Below are 19,388 nucleotides of genomic sequence, written 5' to 3' on the forward strand. Positions count from 1 at the left end.
ACCCAGGACCCACTGCACCAGTGTAACAATAGGTTTAAGGATTTCATCTTGATAAGTAAAGGCAGTCAGGGTGCGGTTGCCGAGCCTGTAGTTAGGTAGGTGTGTGTATAAATGCCTTCCTGGATGACTACTTACACACCACAGAACTGGTCAAGCTTAAAATGTTACATGAACTTTGTCTCCTGGATTCTGCTCCATACTCTGTGGTAGAAAACACAGCAAACCTTCTAGCAATACCACATGTTGATGTGGCCTCCTGCAGGGGTGGGACTAACTGTGCAACCTGTTTAGGGTCCAGATATCACTTCACGTGAGCCCTTCAGAATCCACTTCTGTAATTTATAGACTAACTTAAGTTTGTTTAAAATGAAGCCATTCATATTTTCACCTTCACACTGAATAAATTATCATTTTTGATCCTTTATAACTTAATTACTACACCAATTCATTTTTCGAGAGAGAGTGTGTGTGTGTGTGTGTGTGTGTGTGTGTGTGTGTGTGTGTGTGTGTGTGAGTGAGAGAGAACCAGTGGAAACTTTCATTGTTGACATTTACTTTGCGACTGCTGGTCCACACTTTGGCCTCGGCTTATATAAATAAGCACAGACAAACAGCATTGGGAGAATTATTTTTAATTCACACTACAGCAGTAATAGCATCTCTGTGACCTTAAGCGCTGGAAATGTTGTGCAACACCCGTGTGGTCAGGAGACAGTGGGATGTTTAAAAACGGAATAGCCAAGCACTGAAGGCAGTTACTGAACACAATTACAAAAGTAATCTAGTAAATGATAATATGACGAGCAGTAACAGCGCTACCAGCTGAGAGGGAGGACAATAGGAATGCTTGCCAGGAATGTGAAAGCATTGATGGCTGGTGCCACAGATGTTGAAGCTCATCACTAGGACACATTGCTGTATGATGGGCTTTTCATCTATCAGCATAACACTTTAAGTACAGTATTCAGTGATGCTTTTAACTGTGCACCTTACAAGACTCTGAAAACATGTATAACAGCAAACGGCAGAACCCATCTGGAGGCAAGGATACTAAGAGGTGCACATAGGGGAGTACCATCAGCACTACAGGCTATGACCGCACTGCACTCATCTCCCTTCATCTCTGATATTAATACAGGGTTAGCACAACTCAAGTAGGAACTGAAAGTTAGGTTTTCCATGGTTGTTCCTGGCAGCTGCAAGTTTGTTGTGATTTAAAACAAAAACGAGAAGGGAAAATGAAGTGCAGTTCTTAGTTTGCGAAGGTCTGAGTCACAGCTTCGGCAATATACTTAGCACTGATGCCAAAGATGTCCAGAAGCTCTTGAGGCTTTCCACTGCGGGGAACACCAGTCACTGCCAGACGTGTCACAACAATACCAGGCTCACTTCCCACTGCTGACAGCACCGCTTCACCGAGACCACCTGGACAAAGGAGGACCGTCAAAAGGAATGAATGCATAAAAGTGATGTTGGCATTTCTTTTAAATTACAACACAGCAAATCATGATATGATGCTCCTTTATTCAAGTTGTGTTTTGTTTTTTTAAAACCAAACCCATCTAACGTCTAGGAGCCATAATTGTTGCCTCCATAAGAAAATTCCTGCCCTTTCACAAACATGCTTTCTGTATGCACAGACTCAAACGCATCAACTCCACCTACCCTCCTTGTAGTGGTCCTCCACAGTGATGATCTGTCCCCTTGTTGCTCGGGCACTGGCCAGAATGGTAGCAGCATCCAGGGGCTTGATGGTGAATGGGTCAATCACACGGATGTTCTTTCCTATAAGAATGCATAAGGAAATTTACAGGTTTATAGAGGCTATAGTGGTTCAGTTGAGGAGTCCCTGCATTAAGCCCTGTGTGTCCTCATAACAATACCAGCACGTGCACACTAGAGGGCAGTGTGGGTTACCTTTAGCAGCCAGCGTATCAGCAGCAGCAAGGGCCTCGTGCAGAGTAACACCAGCTCCAATGACAGTCACCTGGTCATCATCAGACTGGCGAACCACCTGACCACAGGGATAGATGTATAAACATTTTTGGGGTGGGCATTTTGGTATGAAGACTGACTGCATTAGATTTATAACAAAAAGCGATTAAAAAAAGTTACCTTGGCTACACCCACTTCAAACTTCTCATCTGGGGAATAGATGACTGCAGTGGCTGGTCTACTTGTACGAATGAAACATATACCCTGAAAATGGAAAGTGCATTACAATATATTGAGTGCTCTCCAACAGGATGAAGACATCAAGCTACCACAAGGTGGCCACCAACCTTTGTGTTGGATGACAGTTCAACAGCTCTCTCTGTGGACACTGCGTCACTGGGGTAAAACACAGTACATGTTGGGATGGCGCGGAACATGGCCAAGTCCTCAAGCGCCATCTGGGACGGACCGTCCTCACCTGAAGCCAGAATACAATGAGTGGATGACAGACACTCACACCTGCACTGCTCACTAGAAATCCAGCAGATGAAAAGCTTACCGATGGAGACTCCGCAGTGAGACCCTACCAGGTTGACATTCGTCTGAGAGATTGCTCCCATACGAATCTGGTCATAGGCCCTGGAGAAAAATGCTGCAAATGTGCTGGCAAATGCAACAGTGCGGTCACGGCTGGCACAGCCAATAGCCACTCCTACCTGCGGTAGTAAGGAGACATCAGCAACACCATTTAGTTTAAAATGACAGTGGATGTGGTTAGTAAGGGTCTAAGTGCAAAGTCAGCTGGGCACAAATGAGAAGCAGCAGAGAGGACAGATTATCGTGTGAATGTGAGCAAACCAGGTACCAGTCTCTCATAACTGTGACAGGGTTCCAGGATCAATAGGTTGACTAATAGTTAGCATAAATCAGCCTGAGCACTGAAGGATCGTTTACCATATTCTGTTCAGCGATGAAACACTCGATGTAGCGATCAGGGAAGGCTTTCTTGAAGGTCTCTGAGAAAGTAGAGTTTTTGGTGTCTCCGTCGAGTGCCACCACTCTCTGGCTTGCCTGGCCCAGTTTTTTCAGTGCCACACCATATGCCTGCCTTGTTGCCATCTAACAGAAAATACAACGGGTTAAGCAACAAACAGCCTTGATTGCTATGCTTAGCTATATCCACTTTAACACATACATGTGAAAAAGAACCTTTACCAACATGATGAGCAGCACAATATTCTGCACAGTCACAATAATTCACACACATCAGTTTTGAAATCATGTTCATTTCAGACAGCATCACCCCCGCAGTTAGCAAAAGCTGCAAAAAGCAAACTACATCCGATGTTTCACAGGTTCATGTGTGGAAAGTCTGAGATTTACTTCCAGCTGAAGAAAGTTGTACTGCTGTAGAAACTGGTGCACCCTCTTTATATCATAGGAACAAAAACGTGAACGGTTTTCACAATCATTCAAAGACAAAATCATAATGACAGTTAAAATGTGCTTAATCTTCCAGCTCTGACATGTATGGGGATATAAAACAGTGCAATAGAAAAAAAGCACACCGGGATTCAGTCATGGAAGATTTTAAGCCCTGTACACACCGTCTGTACAAATACTGCATGTGTGCTCTTCAAAGGTATTTGAAGAGGTTAACATTGCACAATACTGCACATGATGCCATTACTAGATAACTGCAGAGTGGGGGTCATGTTAGCAGTGCTAGTAGCACCCGTCTTCTCTTATTCCAGGTTATTGTGGATATGCACACTTTAGTTAAGCCATAATGATTTGACCCAGCCCAAATTCACCAGTTTCTTTCGAGGTTAAAATAGTGCCAAACTGTTCCAATTTCACAATTCTGGTGTACAACAGCTCAGTAACTCAGTCCCAAGGTTTAAGCAAATTCTACATTAAATTGTGAAAAATTTGTTTAACCTTTTAGTTTCTGGTGTCCACTAACCAGGATGGCAAACTTTAAACTAGTTTTCTAATCAACTACATCCCTAGATAAGAAAAATTTGCTAGTGAATACTGATGTCCGTGTCTCTGCTGTATCTACAGGTAAACACTGCAACATTTTTCGATATCTTTAACCTAGCAGGAGTTTGCATGTGGCTGAGCAGACAAAAAGCAAAGGAAAGTGGATATTTATATTTAATTTATTATATAAAGACCCTTAAGTGTGGACAAGTGTTCCAGGTGGTGTTTTTGTGCCATATTAGTAATGAAACAAAGCCACCACTCGTGCTAAATAAGATTCATGCTGACAACTGTATCGGTAAACTTTAAACTGCTGACCACTCAGTGTTGAGTGACTTTGGACCCATTACTCCAAAAGATCCAATACTCAAAAACTAAAACTAGACGCAAACAAGCAACTCTGAAGGTACCTTGTCTCCCTTCTTGTATTCTGGAGGTGAAGGCAGTGAGATGGGGCTAAGGTCAGCTGGCGCTGTGTCCTCATTGGGCAGATCAGGGCAGAGAGTTTTGTTGGGCACCTGGATCAGTGACTGCAGATCATTCAGGATTTCATCCACCCGGTCCTTGGGGATCGGCTTTCCATGCCAGTTCTCCAAATCCTCAATACCTACAGTTAAGTGGCAAATAAGTCATGTTTAAAATTCAGAGAACAGTTCTAACTAGATACAAAAAAGTTATTCACACCAACCTTTGAGGCCTCTGCCCTTGAATGTCTTGGCAACAATGCAGGTCGGTTTGCCTTTGACCTGCTGAGCCTGCCAGAAAGCTTTGCACAGCTCCTCCACATCATGTCCATCCACAACATACGTGTTCCACCTACACACATAGAATGTTATTAACATCTGAACATGTCTGTAGACCATCAAAAAGCAGACAGATACAGGGAAAGACAAATAATAAGGTCAAGTTTGGACAGTTTGTTTCTACAGGTTATGAGCCGAGATAAATGCACGTGCTGACCCAAAGGCTTCACAACGTTTGCGGTAGATCTCCATGTCGTGCTTCAGAGGCGCTGGCTCACTCTGACCAAGCCGATTAACATCCAGGATAGCCACCAGGTTGTCCAGCTGGTAGTGGGAACCAAAGGCCATGGCCTCCCAAACTGAGCCCTCTGAGCACTCGCCATCTCCCAGCATGCAGTACACACGATAACTACAACACAGTCAGTTAATAACAGACATGAGAATTTCCATAATATCTACTTTGAGAACTTTTCTGTTGCTGCAGTGCAACAGATTATGCTTGACAACAACAACAACAACACCACAACCACAGTAACAGGATTTCACCACTGAAGAAACTTCCTAGTTAGAGTAAATAAGACTACTTTTAAGTAGTCTTGAGCAAATGTGAGTATAAAGCATCCACTTTAGATTAACACCACACACTGACCACTGTGCAAAAATATTTCAGGTAACCCTGTGCAAGTTTTAAAGAAATGTTTGGCAGTCTTATGATTTGACACGGATACATAAACACACTGACCTGGATTTGTCAAGGTATTTGCCGGTATAGGCCATCCCACATGCAGCCCCAAGACCCTGTCCCAGAGATCCAGTAGCTACATCAACAAAAGCCAATTTCTGTGTTTGAAAAGAAGAATTGGAAAGAAGGGGAGTTGTACATCATACAGAGAGTGGCTTGCACACAATTTTGTCTTTTTCTTCCAAAAAAATAAAAATAAAAAATAATAATGAACAGAATGGGTCTCAAGATTCCCGACTCACTGGTGTGGGGTGTCCCTCCAAGTCAGAATCAATCTTACGCAGGTTAACCAGCTCAGACTCTTTCACAAAACCTGCCTCTGCCCAGGCAGCGTACAGGACAGGTGCAGCATGACCCTGGCAATAAGGAGAGTGTTAACAGATCTCAGGTTTGCTGACCAGATACACAGCAATTAATCTCAATTAAAGGATATGCACCTACCTTTGAGAGAACAAAGCGGTCGTTACAATGATTGCGAGGATCATCCGCTTTGTAGCGCATGGCGTGGAAAAAGAGCACGGACATGAGCTCAGCTGCACTGCAACATGATGTGGGATGACTGGAGAGAGAGAACAACAGAAAAGCTACTGTGACAGTATAAATGCCGACGGGTTAGAAAGAAAAGAAACTCCACCCAAAGTGCATAAACATGCATGTGTTGCTGCACTTAAAAAAAAAAGAACAAAAACACACAAAAACAAACGCTCAGTTTTAGTTTTACAAGACACAGCAAACATTTAATATGCCAAACGATGATGCTCTTTAGCACAAGTCATATATTGTTAATTGTTATTTATTTTAGACCATCACTGCCTCAGGAAGGCAGCCAGGTTACCACACTTCAGAGGAAAAAAAATCTTGTGAAACTGTTAGTTGCTACACAGTCTCGAGTACTGTAACCATTTAGAAATTCCACATTGCCCAACACATCTCAGCTTCCCTATGCAGGTTAAATCGCATATCAACCATGCTTGGAACAAATTATCCAATCTGAACAAACATCAGCATAAACCTTTTAAAATAACTCAATGCTCCGTTTACCACGTGTTCTTCTGTTGAGACACAACCTGCTGAGAAATGAAGGACAGTCAGAAAAACCACAAGGAAAAGAAAGAGGCACAAGTGTAACTTTGACTGTTGAGGAACAATGCTCCTCAAGAAGTCCTTTGTTTAAAAGGGATATAATCTTTATAAAGCCCTCATAGTACAGTTAGAATAAGCTCCTGCATTTCCTTGTCAAGAAACAAGAGGAAACAGGTTAGTCAACTGTCCATTAAGGCTGCATTTGAGATTATGAAAAAGAAATAAAAAAATTGCACAATGCACACCAACTGGCTGAGGGATAATTGTAAGAGAATCAAGCACAAACTAAAGCATCTGGCCAGGTGGCTGACATGTACTATAAATAAAGCTGAGGGTTTTTACTGCCTCTTTGATTCCAACATCCACTTTTCTGTCTCAGATGTGATGTTATGAAGCAGGATATGCGACTCTAAGCTTTAGTCTGCGTCACACAAGTCTAAACAAAGTGTTGTGTTGTGATGTATGCGAAATGTAGTAGATGACATGACTTGATTAGCGCCAACTCACAAACTACGGTTTCAGTTTTGGATATTGTAGCCCTTGTATAGATCCATTTGCTCTCAAAAGTGAATATTAACCGAGCAAAGGGCGCTCACACTAATCCCTATAAAGCTACACCCTCGTCAACTCCTACTTCCCGCTTGGACTCGAATCAACCTATTGGGTTACTTCCCGACAGCGACACGGAAGATATCAGCGATAGCTCAAAAAGAAAATTCTGGCATTCTGGGAACGCCAATATTTATGATGAAGTATTACCACAAACCCCTTCCCAATAGCCATTTCCCAGACTTACCATACTTTACGCAGATATCCTCAAGCTGGCGATTTAACAGACTAGGAGCCAGCAGCAACACTCAGCCTCAACCCAACCAAGAGATCCATCCTTTCCTATCATGTGATTTCTGTTAGCTAGTAAACGCCTGTTGATGTTAATAACCACTTGACTTAAAGTGTTACAAGCATGTATGCTAGGCTAGAGTGCCTAAGAGTCTAGCCACCAGCAAATAAGGCCGTCATTTACTTTGCAGAGAAAAAAACCAAACAAACACTGTTAGCATGTGGTAGCCTTAGCAATAGCTGTGGGCTCGGCTACCCTCAAGTCACAGCGTAACTTATTAAAACGTTTCGCAGAGCAGTCGCACAACATCAGGTAGCAAACCTGCTGCTAGCGGCTTGCCGTGGCTCGGTGACCGCGTGAATTTAATCTGCAGCACGTGCACCCAGGCCCAGAGGTAGTGCACGCCTCCGCCCCAGTAACCTTATAGCACATACTATATATATGTGTGTGTGTTTTTAATTGTATACAGGATTTATTTAATATTCCAGCTAATGTTTGCAACTCTGAACAACTTACCCTGAGTTAGAGGCGCATGTTGCCTTGATGGAGTTGATCCTGAGCTTGTTAGCGACGTCCTTCAGTCCTTGCAGCGTCTTTTCATCGGGTTTGTGGTAGCTAGTCATGGTTTACTGACGTATGGTTGCCTGCTTCAGGTAGTAGTCGTGGTTAATTCAGTGCGAAGGCTGCTTCCCCGGTGTCGTCGTGTCAACGCTGGGCCACTGAGCTGCTAGCTGCCCGGTGTTAAGTGCAGGAGAGGAGGGGGAGACGTCGCACAGGACGGGTTTTGTTTCCTCAAACAGCCACGCCCACCAAATCAAACCATTGGAGGGAGAGTGGTGGTTCAAGCCGCCCTCGTCAGTCCCTCTCAGCGTGTTCAAGATACAAATGTTGCTTCATGCCGATCTCGTTTCATTAAAATCAGTAAATTTCCAAAATAACAGTAACAAAAGCGTGGACCCCTATTCTACTACCCTTATGGGAAATACAGGTATCCACAAGTGGAGCTGCACTGCACTGATGTGCGAACAACTACCGCTTTCTTAACTTACTATAATATGAATGTTTTCTTCAAGTGGGACGTTAACGTCCTGGTTATATTTATGCAATGATGATGGTGTGTTTAAATGCCAGTCAAACAAACGCAGGATCTGATTCCGAAATCTGCTGATTAGCCACACAGGCCCATAATGTCACTGTCCCCTTAAAACTGTAGCTGGATGGCTGCCAACAAGGAAGCCGACGGCAGATTTTGCTCTCTCATCCTTACTCAGGGAAACACACGGAGTCTGTCTAACACCACCGTCTATGAACAATACAAGGTACTAAGGCACAAGGTACTAGCCAGAGTCACTTCAGCTTGCATCGGTTGTCATTTTTGCATTTAGACACATCAGAAATAAACATTTTCTAAAACTTTATTGTTTAAAAATAGCTCAGCTGTAACAATGAGTGTATGGAAATGAAAAACACTTTTGTGCAAAGTCATGGATGATTGAGCTACTCTATCAAACAGAGTACTTCATACAGAGGTGTATGTGGTCATTCATCAACAGACAACAGACTTCATTTTTTCTTTAAAAAGAAAAAATGAAGTCAGTCCAACACTTCCCCATTCTGGCAAAATTACACATCTTATTGTGCATACATTTCCTCTTCTTGAAGTTCCTGAAATTACACAATGTCACTCAATCAAAAGGGTAAAAAATAAAACCAAAAATAAAAAAATATTTTGTTTTTTGTTACCCTGATTCTTTCCCAGGCTTCAGCTCTCTCCTCGGGGAAGACAGGATTTTTGTCGAGTCTTTCCAGCTGTGGCACTACTATCAGCACATTTATCCGGTATTCGGAATTTTCCGCGACTGGGTTCCCAGAGAGAACCAACACACGAAGGCTTTGTGACAGAAAGCCGATGTATCGTAGAGCAGTCTCATCTATGATTGCATTGCCTCTAAGGGAGAAAGAAGACAAATTATGGGATTAATACCATGTTTTGTTTTTTACTGACTGGATTATTGGAAGCGTTATTATGACTGATCTTTATTGTTACAACACATTGCAGTCATGTGAAAAATAAAGTTATCCATAGGACTTTCTGCAGGGCTGTGAAAAACTAAGTACAACATAACTGCTTCCATTGGAATTAAGAAGGTAAGTAGCAGCCAAGAGCTACTACTCAAATTGCACTTGATTCACTGAGTTGATCAATTTGTGACAAAAAAGAATGATCAAGTACAGCTTAATTGGAAGAATTGTCAAGAAAAAGTCTGTTCCTTCTAAAAAACAAAACAAAACTTGGCAACACAGCTTAGATTTGCAAAGCTGCATTGAACAAACCGGAAGACTTGTGAAACAATGTCCTTTGGAAAGACATGAAAAAAGTGAAAATGTTTGCCTGTAATGCATAGCACTATTTGTGGTGAAAACCAAACATAACTTATTAGGACAAACACCTCAGGTCAACTGTCAATCATGGTGGTGGAGAGTGATGATTTGGGCCTGTTTTGTAGCCATAGGACCTGGGCACCTTGCAATCATTCAGTGAAACACAAACTTTTTAGGACAACAGTCCCAAGCACAGCAGCAAATCTACAACAGAATGTCTGGAAAAGAAAATGTTTTGCCACAGTGTTGCAATGTCCCAGTCAAAGTCAAGACTTCAGTCTCAGTGAAATGCTTTGACAGAACCTTAAGAGAGATGTTCATAAACAAATGCCCCCAAACCCCAACGAACTGAAGCAATGTTGTAAAGAACCAAAATTCCTCCACAATGTAAGAGACTGATTAAGTCATACACAATTACTTCAAGTTACATCTAGTTAATTATGGTGTCTACTTAGTCTCTCACAGGACTGAAGTTTTCCATGTGACTGCATGCACCTGGCATTGAGGTACTGAAGACACTTCATGCTGGGACTGAGGCCGTCGAGCGACTCTAGCTGATTGTCTCGAAGGTGAAGTGTGGTGAGGCGCTCTAACTTCTCCAAACCCTCAAGACGTTTGATAGCATTTTGGGCCTAGACAGAAAGCAAGACTAGTCACAAGCAACCAGGTACCTGGTTTATTACATGGGGATTAGTGTGGTGGTGAAGGATTAACTTAATCAATCATGTCTGTGTTAATAACCAAACCAAGATACTTTGTGTACCAGATACAATTGCTGGAGATGTGGAAGGTTGATGCCATCAGTGGTTTCCAAGTGATTTCCCCTCAACTCTAGAGTTACCAGATTTGCAAAACTGCCGTACTGGAAACCATTAAGCCTCTGAATATGGTTACCTGCAAACAAGGTTTGTTGGCATCTTCAGTTAAGTCAAATATTGCTTTTAACAGTGATAACATGTGGAATAGTAAATTCCCATCTTTTTGCAGGAACAACTATTTATATCAAATAACAGTGACAATATCTTTCGCTTAACGTATTTTATTATACTTGCAAGAACTTCTGCGGCTTGGATAAGGGACCCAACTATTAACTGTTTCTTACTTGACTGACCTTGCCGTAGAGATCGCCAGATTAGCTGAATAAATTCATTCCACTTTACCTGACGTAAAACCAATAAACCAACCTGTAAGATTGAGGCTTTCCAAGGCAGGCCCAACTAGGCCATCTACATCAGTTAGCTGATTCATTGCTATACTCAGCCACTGCAGGTAGGTCAGTTGAGCAAACGGTTGCTCTTTGAAGCACATCACAGAATTATTGTTGACCTACAAAAGACGAATTACATTCAATAAACGTAATTAAAGGGATTCTTACTGACAGCCACAAAGATGTCCCTAACTAAATGCATAAGGAATTTCTTCTTGCCTTGAGCCAAAGAAGCTGGGTCAGAGATGACAAAGGAGAAAGATCAGTAAGGTGGTTGTTGGATAAATCCAGAAAACGTATGTGAATATAACTGTTGATTGCAGCTATATCCTCCAGTCCTCTAAGGGTGAAGAAAACTGGTTTGAATCAGAAGAAACTCGTTCAAGTTAACAGAACAGTTTTGCTCTGCGGGCATCTTTCTCTAATTACCTTTTCTGAAGGTTCAGCTTGACAAATGCGTGTGCTAATCCATTTCCTGTTCGGCAAAGCAATGACAGCCCTTCACTTATGATTTCTTGAGTTAAATGTTGAACTTCAACCTGTACAAAAATGAGATATAAATGAAAGGCTAGTGGCTTCAACACAGAAACGACAAAAGCACTGCAACTGTATTTTATTCAAAACACAAAATGAATGACAGCTTAAATTGCACAATGATAAACCAATGACAGCAAGTTATCATGTAAGGTGAAGGTCAGGCTAGCCACTTTGTTCGGTACACCTGTTCAACTGCTCATTAGGGTAAGTATCTAATCAGCCAATCAAATGGCACCAACTCAATGTATTTAGGCATACATACAGAGTTAAGACAACCCAGTCAGTGGCTGAAACGACCCAGTGAAACTGAAACTGGGCAAAGGATTGGGGAAGAAAACTGACATTGAATGTGGCACGGTTCTTGGTGCCAGGCAGGCTGGTTTGAGTATTTTAGAAACTGCTGATCTACCAGGATTTTCCCACACAAATATTTCTAGGGTTTACAGAGAGTAGTCCAAAAAAGAGAAAATATCCAGTAAGCAAAAGTTTCTTGTTGATCTCAGAGGTCAGAGAAGAATGGCCAGACTGCTTTGAGTTGGCTACAGTAACTCAAATAATCCCACATGACGACCAAAATATACAGAAGAGCATTTTTGAATGCATCACATGTTGAACCTTGAAGAGGATGGGCAAGAGCAGCAGAAGACCACACTGAGCTCCACTCCTGTCACCTGCGAGTAAGAAACTGAATCTGAATTTAGATTCACAAAATTGGACAACAAAATATTGGAAAATGTTGAGTCTTGATTTCTGCTACAGCATTGAATGACAGGGTCAGAAACTGGTGTAACCAACATGAAAGCATGGATTCAGTCTCTCTTGTATCAACAGTCATTGCTGACAATGGCTCTTTATGTACTCATCTTCTACTGGGTGCTTTCGGGTAGATGGCGTGCAATGTCACAAAGCTCATATAATTTGAGAGTGGTCCCTTGAAGATGAATCCAATAAAGCACCTTGGCGTGTATAATCATGGATGTGCAGCTGACAAATTTGCAACTGTGTGATGCTGTCACGTCAATATATCAACCAAAATCTGTGAGGAATGTTTCCAACACCGTGTTGAACCTATGCCACATAGAATTAACATTCAAAAGTCTTCTCTTACCCAAGCTATATCTGGATAGTAATGGACCAACAAATTACTAGCCACTGATTTGACCGTTTTGCCAAGACAGTTTCCCGGACAAGCCTACCGTCAGAAAAAAATAAAGATCTTCATTGATAAATGTTTTTATTCTAAGACTAGGCTTAATCCATGTTAGTAAAACCGCCAGCAGAGCAGGGCCACTCCCAAGGCTCAAACTGTCACTAATTAGTCAACAACTAGAATTTAGACATGGAAGAGCTTCAAAACCACTTGTAGGAGCACTTTACAATAAGCTGGGCCTCTTTTGGAAACTAGTGACCTATTACTAATATGCCCAGAAAATACCCTGTGTAGGGGGTTGGTGCACACACACGAGTAAACGCTCCAACTTTATCAAAGACATTACCTTGAGTCTGTTTGGGTAATCAGGGCGAGGCACGTGATTCATACCAAATTAACAGCACAGAGATATGAGCTAACATGTACGAGTCAGCTGTAAATATGCTCGGCACATGCCCCCCATTTACTTTCATACCTTCTCATCTTCGGCTTCTTTAAGGTGTTCTTCTCCTCCTTCAACATCCGATAATACTGGGTCTTCGTCAAAGTCAGACATCCCGATTAGTAAGCCTTATAATTTGACTAGTTACAGACCAGCTGAAGAGCGGATTAGAGAACTGCAACAGGATTTCCAACCAGCTAACTTGCTTATTTTGTGACTGCTGCCCGACCAAGCTAGCTATCTGTTTACAGTGTTTAGCCTTGTACATTTATGTTAGAACTGCCAACACATGCAGACACGGTGAATGACATACTATGAATGTTACCTCCCAACGTAATATGAAGGAAAGACAGCTAAGTTTATTGGTTATTACAGGTAATCCAAGTGTTTTTTCTCCGATGGCTCTCAGCAAACCGACGACTGGATTTGTTGCTGATCACCATAGAAACCATTCCGCAGTAACCGGAGCACAATTAATTTAAGGAAACGTAGTTTGCAACAGCGATACAGTTTCACCATTTCAGTGTTGCTTTACAAACCCGATGCCAACAGTCACATTACATTCCTCTTTTTGTGCGGATAAACAGCTTTGGAAATTTCAATGCAAAATGTTGACATATTAGCTACAGTTTACTGACTAGCCCACACAATACACGAGTCAATATTGGTGAAAATGTATTATTTTGAATTCATTTACATGAGCTTGATGAAACACGGTCACATTACTGAACAAATACAGAAATAAAAAATACGTCTCTGAAAAGTTAGCGAATGTGAATCTACACCTGCTATATGATAAACTGAGACACTTTAACCCTATACACTAGTGTTAGCACGATCCTGTCCAATTCATGAGGCCACGAGTTTGTTAGCTTTCACTGTTGTATAAAAATGCTCTTTTTAAAATGTACACAGTTCAAGCCCAGATTAGTCATTCACTGAATGACAAGGCATATAGCATTAATTTAAAAAAAAAAATCTATGGTGCATAGACAGTAATATTAAAAATCCCAATTTGCTGACATAAAGACCGCAAATGTTTTCCCGTCCACAAAACTTGTTTATCACACACACACAGGCTCTGAAGCAAGTGAGAACTCAAAACTGCATCATTCAGGAAGCAAGCAAAAAGGTGCAATCTGTGCAATATCCTGACATCTACTGCTACAGGATCAGTTCATAAGATTATTACCACTGAGCACTGCCATTGTTGAGGTAACTAATGTCAAATCAAAATAAGTTTTTTAAATATATTTATCTATATGATGTTAATGGTGAAGTGTTGCGTGCTGGGCTTCGTCTTTGTCCTTTGTGGGTCAGGAAGATTAATGGTCACTCCACTTGCATATTGCGCAACAGCAGTCCTCTTTTCACACCTCCCTGTAGCATTCTTGCACCGAGACTAGTGTCTGTGACCCCATCACTACAGGAAGAAAACAAAAAGTATAAGGGGACACACAAGTACAAATAAGTTGTGTCACATACATCATAGTTAAGTTATACAGTTGCACCAACATCACCGCCACACAAAGCTGTAACTAGAATAAAACTAAAGCAAAAAAGGAACCAGTCCATGGCAGTGTCAATAGCAAGCTGTAACCCTGAATAAGTTGCAAAAAAACATACAGCGTCTAGTTAGTGGCATCACTGCTGCTTCCTTACATGGGGTTAAACTTCCTCTTCTTAAGTTCAGGACCGTCAAGTCCACCTGCTAGTCTCTGCAAAAAGACAAGATAAAATTATTTTAAAAGAAACACGAATTTCAACATTATTCTGCAGATGTGGAGGACTGACCAACCTCTTTGCTTGCAGCTTCCTGCTGGGCTCGTCTCTGCTCCAGGTTTTGCTGAGGGCACAAAGAAGTGAAATTCAAGTCACAGCTGCAACAGGAATGCCAAACTGGATTTTACACTCGTATTGTGCACAAAGGTCTTATATGCAACGTTCAGTTTACACACCCTGTAAAACTGAATCTGAATGGACGGCTGTTAAAAAGTAGATTAAGGTGACCTTGCTTCACTGGACAGATTAAAATAAATAAGATCTTCATTTATAGGCTCTGCTTTCAGGCTTTAGAAGCCAGAAACCAAATTCAACTTGCTTTAGTGCATAATAAGCACATGTATGCACCTGCATCTGCCCACTTTCAAATTCTCCAATTTCACAATTGTGCCTTTAATCACCAATAACAGCAGCTGGTGGTGTGCCTCAGTACTTGTGCACACGAGTGCAGAATGTATGTTGTTGCTCCTCAACAGAGCACTGATGCTACTTATCATTTGTAGAGTTTTTATGATGAAGTAAAACTTGATTTAAACCACCTTATGTAGTTCAGAAAGCTGCTGGTGCCTGATGAGGGCCTCCTTGCTTGGGAACTGCCTCCTACACAGCAGACAGGCCAGTTTAACCCAGTCTGTCAATCTTCCTTCCTTTTCATCCTTCTCGCCTCCTTCTTCTTCACTGTCAGTTTCTCCACTGTAGGCTGGGACCAGACCCTGCTGCCGAGGAGGCGACTGGGAAAAATAAAAAGAAGAAAATAAAGAAAATGTACACCTCTAACACCTACAAAATCTCTCTCTCCCACTTCCTTACTTCTGCACTTTGGCGGATCTGATCCAAAAAAATCTGAGGCCGTTCAGACAGTGCCCCCTGGAAGACAGAAAACCATTGATTCAGTGATCTGTTCATATCTGCGTCTATGATTCAGAGACAGTCACTATCACAACCTCGTGCCCTGAGGGTTCAGACATTTACAGATAAAACACACCTTTTTCTCTAGAACAGCATAGCCTGCATCAGCACTCGCAGACTCCCTGTGATCATCTAGGCGACTGTGTCCAGGTGCCCGAGTATAACCAGGAGGTGCTGCTGAGCCGGTGGCAGGGGATGAAGACACAGAACGCATGTTCTCCTTTTGTCTGTTGAGACTTTTAGCCCAACGCTCCATGTCTTTGGCAATCTATTATAACAAACCACAAGAAACTCAGTTAAAAATTACTTAACTACATATTTTAAGTGTCAAACTGAATGGGTGGCAAATTATGAAATCTAACTTCAATTAGCCATTAGCAGATATATTTGTTAAACCAGAAATGATAATGTCCGAACGCTGACTTCTGTGTATCAGCACCTGTTGAGCCGTTTTATTCTTGGGTTTGTCTTTTTTCTCCTTGCTGCCAGAGGTAGCAAACAGTGATTCTGAAGGAGCTGCACCATCACTTGGAGGAGCACCTTCTGTGTTTGACTGACTGGCAGCAGGAATGTAGGTATGTTTCTCTCCATCCCAGTACATGTACTGCTGAGTGTGAGAGTTGTAGTAGTACTGCAAAGACAAAGGGAAATGCAAAAACAGATTGAAATACCAAGGGGCATAAGCGAAACACACACACACAAATGTCCTACAAAACATATAGATTGCTTTAGAGTTACCATGGGCTGCTTACCTGTGAATTAGGGTCATAGTAGAGACCTGTGAATGGGTCATAATAGTAGCCAGAGCTTTCGTCATAGTGGTAAGTGGAGACATCTGGCACAGCTGTAGTATGAGACACATGGTATTTGCATCAGGGTCAGATTTTCAATATTTTTTCCTGAATGAAAGGTAAGCTTGCCAGTAGTCAGCAGCAATTATTTGCAATTATTAGCGAAGATGTAAATTCCCCAGAGGGAACACTAAATACATGAAGCCTTACGATACTGCTGGAGCTCATGTTCAGTGCCTGGGATTGCAGGCTGGCTGGGTGCAGCTGGTTGTGGTTTTCCCACTATTTCAACCTGTGAAGTGACAGAGATTTAAAAAACAGGAAAAACACAAGGAACAAATGGAAGAAGGAAAAGGCATCAAGTTCTACCTGTGTCCCCGGTGTGGTGGCAGCTGTGGTGATGAGAGGAGTCTGTGTATGAATGAGCGGCTGCTGCACAACCACTGAGGCAGGTTTGGTTGCCTCAGATGAAATGACAGCTGCACATGGGCAAACAAGTGCAAATAAGTGGCTTCAGAGGAAGCTTAATGTAACTGTATGCAACTACATGATATACAGATATGTGTGTGTTAGAAACTTATTGGCATGTCATACAAACCTGGGGCTGCTCCTCCTGCGTAGGCTCCATTCAGGGAAGCTACTCCACTTGTCAAAGCAGTAACCCTGTTATCTGCTTGGGGCTTGAAAGTTGCGCCATCTTGCCCTGCATACTCAAGCCCTTCCTGACTGTATGTCACTGCTGCCCCCTGCTGATACACACTTGTATCAACACTCTGGCCTCCACCTGGTCCATTTTGAGAGGTCTGAGAATTTAAAAGAATAAATACAATGATCATGCAATCTGTATTAAGGATGTGGTATATATGCTGTAATACGTCAAACTTTACCTGAGTGACAGCCCACTGTGCAGCAGCTATAGCTGTGCTGGCCACTGTAGCAGCACTCACTCTGCTACCATCCGTTACAAACACATCCCTAACATAGACAAGAGACAGAGTGAGGGCTTTAATCAAAAAGCTTTTGGAGGGTTGTTACATTGAATAGCTTAATTTCAACCATCATTGCTCTTCTAATACATTCACAAAATGCTTTACAATTTTAATAATCACATGATCAACCTGCATTTCTTTGTAATGTGATCAGTCCATTTACTAGTCTAATTTCACACTCCAGTAAAATGCCTGACTCTTACATAGTACCGTGCTCTAGCACACAAAGCACGTTATACACCATGTCGTCGAAGGCCTCGAGGAAACGGTTGTTGTGATTTGGTGCTATATAAATAAATAAATTTAATTCATTCACCCATTCATGCAAACACCTTTTTCTAAGCTTTCTATCTTTCTAACCTTTACACACATTCACACCTCAACTGATGTATCAGGAGAGCAACTTAAAGTTCAGTATTTAACTAAGGATATTTTGGCATGCAGACTTGAGCAGCCAGGACCAACCCACCTATCTTCCAACTGGTAGCTGACCTGCTCTACCTGCTGAGCTACAGCCACCCACATCCACTGTGCAATTATAATATAGTAAAGCGTGGAGTCCCCGTATGTTCTTTGCAATTAAGTTTGGGTGTGTGAGCATTTACCGTTTGGAGCCTTTGGCAAACTCAACTACAATGACCTTCCCATCAATAGATAGAGGTGGCTGGAGAGCCTGCAAAATCTGGAGCAACTGAGATGCCTCCTGTTAAACACACAGACCACTGGGTGGGTGAACGCATATTTAAGACAAAGCTCATTAAAAAAATAAAATAAGTAAGCTAAAACTAAAAAGGTTTTGCTTAGTTTACTTCAGTTTACTTCAGATACAAGTCAGTAAAACAAAAACAACCCTGGCTTATGTGTGTATGTGTGTGTGATCTTGTGTCTCACCACTATGGTAGATAGTTGTAGAAAGGCAAAGCCCCTGTTGAGGTGTGTGTGTTTGTCCTTGATTAGACGAACGTTGGAAGGGGAGAGGGTAGCAAACGGAGCCAAAGCAGACAAAATAGCTTCTACTGATGTATGTGGGCCAAGGTTCCTTAGTATCAAAGCTGTTGAGAGAGTGGATGAGGTATATTTAAGATGCATTATCGTTTAAATAAATAACAAATACTGGCAGCTGTCAGTGCTACCCCTTAGCTCCCAAGTAGATGCACATATGGTATAAATTTGAAACCTCCTACTTGAGTTACTGCATTCACCCTAACCCTCTGACTTTGAGGTTAAGGTCAGTGAAATTCAAACTAGTCCAGAGATTTTTAGTAGATGCAGCTATGGCATGAATTTCAAATCCATCACCTTGTTCGTGACTCATCGCATTTACAAACTTGGGTGTCCACACAACCCACCCAACCACATCTCAGGGTGACAAAAAGAGAAAAACAGTCTTTTACAGCTAAAAATGAAACAATTTGTGACCCAAGTACACTGATGCACACAAAGCCTACAAGCTTTAGCTAAGTGGCAAAAAAGAAATCATTAAAAACAATTTTTAGACACAAGGTTATCCCCCAAGTCTCTTAAAAGAAAATATTGCTATGATGAGGAACACGAGTATTTCCATTTATATGTTTCACAACAAACCTTCTTGGTCACTGTGGGTGTACCACAGGGTTCTATTTTAGGTCCTAATTATTTGCTTCCACTTGGTGACGTTTTATGACTTCATATCCCCTCTCACTGCTATACTGATGACAAAGATTTCCCAGGAGATCTCCTGACCCCTCTTAAACTGTTTCAGTGATGCCAGTTGTTGGATGGCACAAAATCTTCTACTTTATATCTCAAAATCAGAAATCTTATTGCTCAGTCCTACAAACAACCTTAACCAAACACCATTTACAGTTCCCTAGGTCCTGTATCTTTTGT

General features: G+C 41.9%; 3 protein-coding genes across 5 annotated transcripts in view; all 3 read right to left on the bottom strand.

Annotated features, from left to right (window-relative positions):
• Positions 1 to 616: 616 nt before the first annotated feature.
• On the bottom strand, positions 617 to 8,090 carry tktb (transketolase b). Its single transcript, XM_005914638.3, has 14 exons — positions 7,847 to 8,090; positions 5,848 to 5,965; positions 5,649 to 5,762; positions 5,407 to 5,504; positions 4,882 to 5,073; positions 4,610 to 4,737; positions 4,332 to 4,528; positions 2,890 to 3,054; positions 2,495 to 2,651; positions 2,283 to 2,413; positions 2,116 to 2,199; positions 1,918 to 2,014; positions 1,666 to 1,785; positions 617 to 1,425 (listed from the first exon to the last, which is right to left on the bottom strand). The coding sequence occupies exons 1-14, from the start codon at positions 7,951 to 7,953 to the stop codon at positions 1,253 to 1,255; spliced, it is 1,881 nt and encodes a 626-aa protein (XP_005914700.1). The 5' UTR covers positions 7,954 to 8,090; the 3' UTR covers positions 617 to 1,252.
• On the bottom strand, positions 7,961 to 13,388 carry lrrc23 (leucine rich repeat containing 23). Its single transcript, XM_005914643.3, has 8 exons — positions 13,082 to 13,388; positions 11,349 to 11,458; positions 11,139 to 11,259; positions 10,897 to 11,038; positions 10,476 to 10,606; positions 10,208 to 10,344; positions 9,074 to 9,278; positions 7,961 to 8,995 (listed from the first exon to the last, which is right to left on the bottom strand). Exons 1-8 carry the CDS (start codon positions 13,160 to 13,162, stop codon positions 8,963 to 8,965), a joined length of 960 nt encoding a protein of 319 aa, XP_005914705.1. The 5' UTR covers positions 13,163 to 13,388; the 3' UTR covers positions 7,961 to 8,962.
• Positions 13,389 to 13,710: 322 nt separating this feature from the next.
• Positions 13,711 to 19,388, bottom strand: part of rbm10 (RNA binding motif protein 10) — an 11,175-nt gene continuing 5,497 nt past the window's right edge. For 2 of the 3 annotated variants that reach the window (XM_005914642.3, XM_005914641.3), the window contains exons 10-23: positions 18,411 to 18,571; positions 18,125 to 18,222; positions 17,418 to 17,505; positions 17,129 to 17,333; positions 16,900 to 17,009; positions 16,741 to 16,822; positions 16,492 to 16,583; positions 16,179 to 16,370; positions 15,816 to 16,007; positions 15,641 to 15,697; positions 15,370 to 15,561; positions 14,847 to 14,894; positions 14,711 to 14,766; positions 13,711 to 14,471 (exon numbers count right to left, since the gene is read on the bottom strand). In XM_005914642.3, the coding sequence (XP_005914704.1) occupies positions 14,381 to 14,471; positions 14,711 to 14,766; positions 14,847 to 14,894; positions 15,370 to 15,561; positions 15,641 to 15,697; positions 15,816 to 16,007; positions 16,179 to 16,370; positions 16,492 to 16,583; positions 16,741 to 16,822; positions 16,900 to 17,009; positions 17,129 to 17,333; positions 17,418 to 17,505; positions 18,125 to 18,222; positions 18,411 to 18,571 (1,664 nt within the window). In that variant the 3' untranslated portion in view covers positions 13,711 to 14,380. Of the gene's footprint in view, positions 14,472 to 14,674; positions 14,767 to 14,846; positions 14,895 to 15,369; positions 15,562 to 15,640; positions 15,698 to 15,815; positions 16,008 to 16,178; positions 16,371 to 16,491; positions 16,584 to 16,740; positions 16,823 to 16,899; positions 17,010 to 17,128; positions 17,334 to 17,417; positions 17,506 to 18,124; positions 18,223 to 18,410; positions 18,572 to 19,388 lie in introns of all 3 variants that reach the window. The other variant, XM_014338796.2, reaches the window with a different exon arrangement.

This window comes from Haplochromis burtoni, unplaced genomic scaffold, assembly GCF_018398535.1.
Source record: "Haplochromis burtoni strain Fernald_Lab_line unplaced genomic scaffold, NCSU_Asbu1 Contig_9, whole genome shotgun sequence".
Taxonomy (NCBI): Eukaryota; Metazoa; Chordata; class Actinopteri; order Cichliformes; family Cichlidae; genus Haplochromis; species Haplochromis burtoni.

Excerpts from the sequence above, each read along its gene's own strand:
- tktb (XM_005914638.3), bottom strand. The coding sequence starts at position 7,953 with ATGACTAGCTACCACAAACCCGATGAAAAGACGCTGCAAGGACTGAAG. Across the intron at positions 5,966-7,846 it reads ACATGCGCCTCTAACTCAGG|TCATCCCACATCATGTTGCA; the intron begins GTAAGTTGTTCA and ends CTCTCTCTCCAG. Across the intron at positions 2,652-2,889 it reads TCATCGCTGAACAGAATATG|GTAGGAGTGGCTATTGGCTG; the intron begins GTAAACGATCCT and ends TTACTACCGCAG.
- lrrc23 (XM_005914643.3), bottom strand. The coding sequence starts at position 13,162 with ATGTCTGACTTTGACGAAGACCCAGTATTATCGGATGTTGAAGGAGGA. Across the intron at positions 10,345-10,475 it reads ATCTCCAGCAATTGTATCTG|GCCCAAAATGCTATCAAACG; the intron begins GTACACAAAGTA and ends CTTTCTGTCTAG. Across the intron at positions 9,279-10,207 it reads CTTCAGTACCTCAATGCCAG|AGGCAATGCAATCATAGATG; the intron begins GTGCATGCAGTC and ends TTTCTCCCTTAG.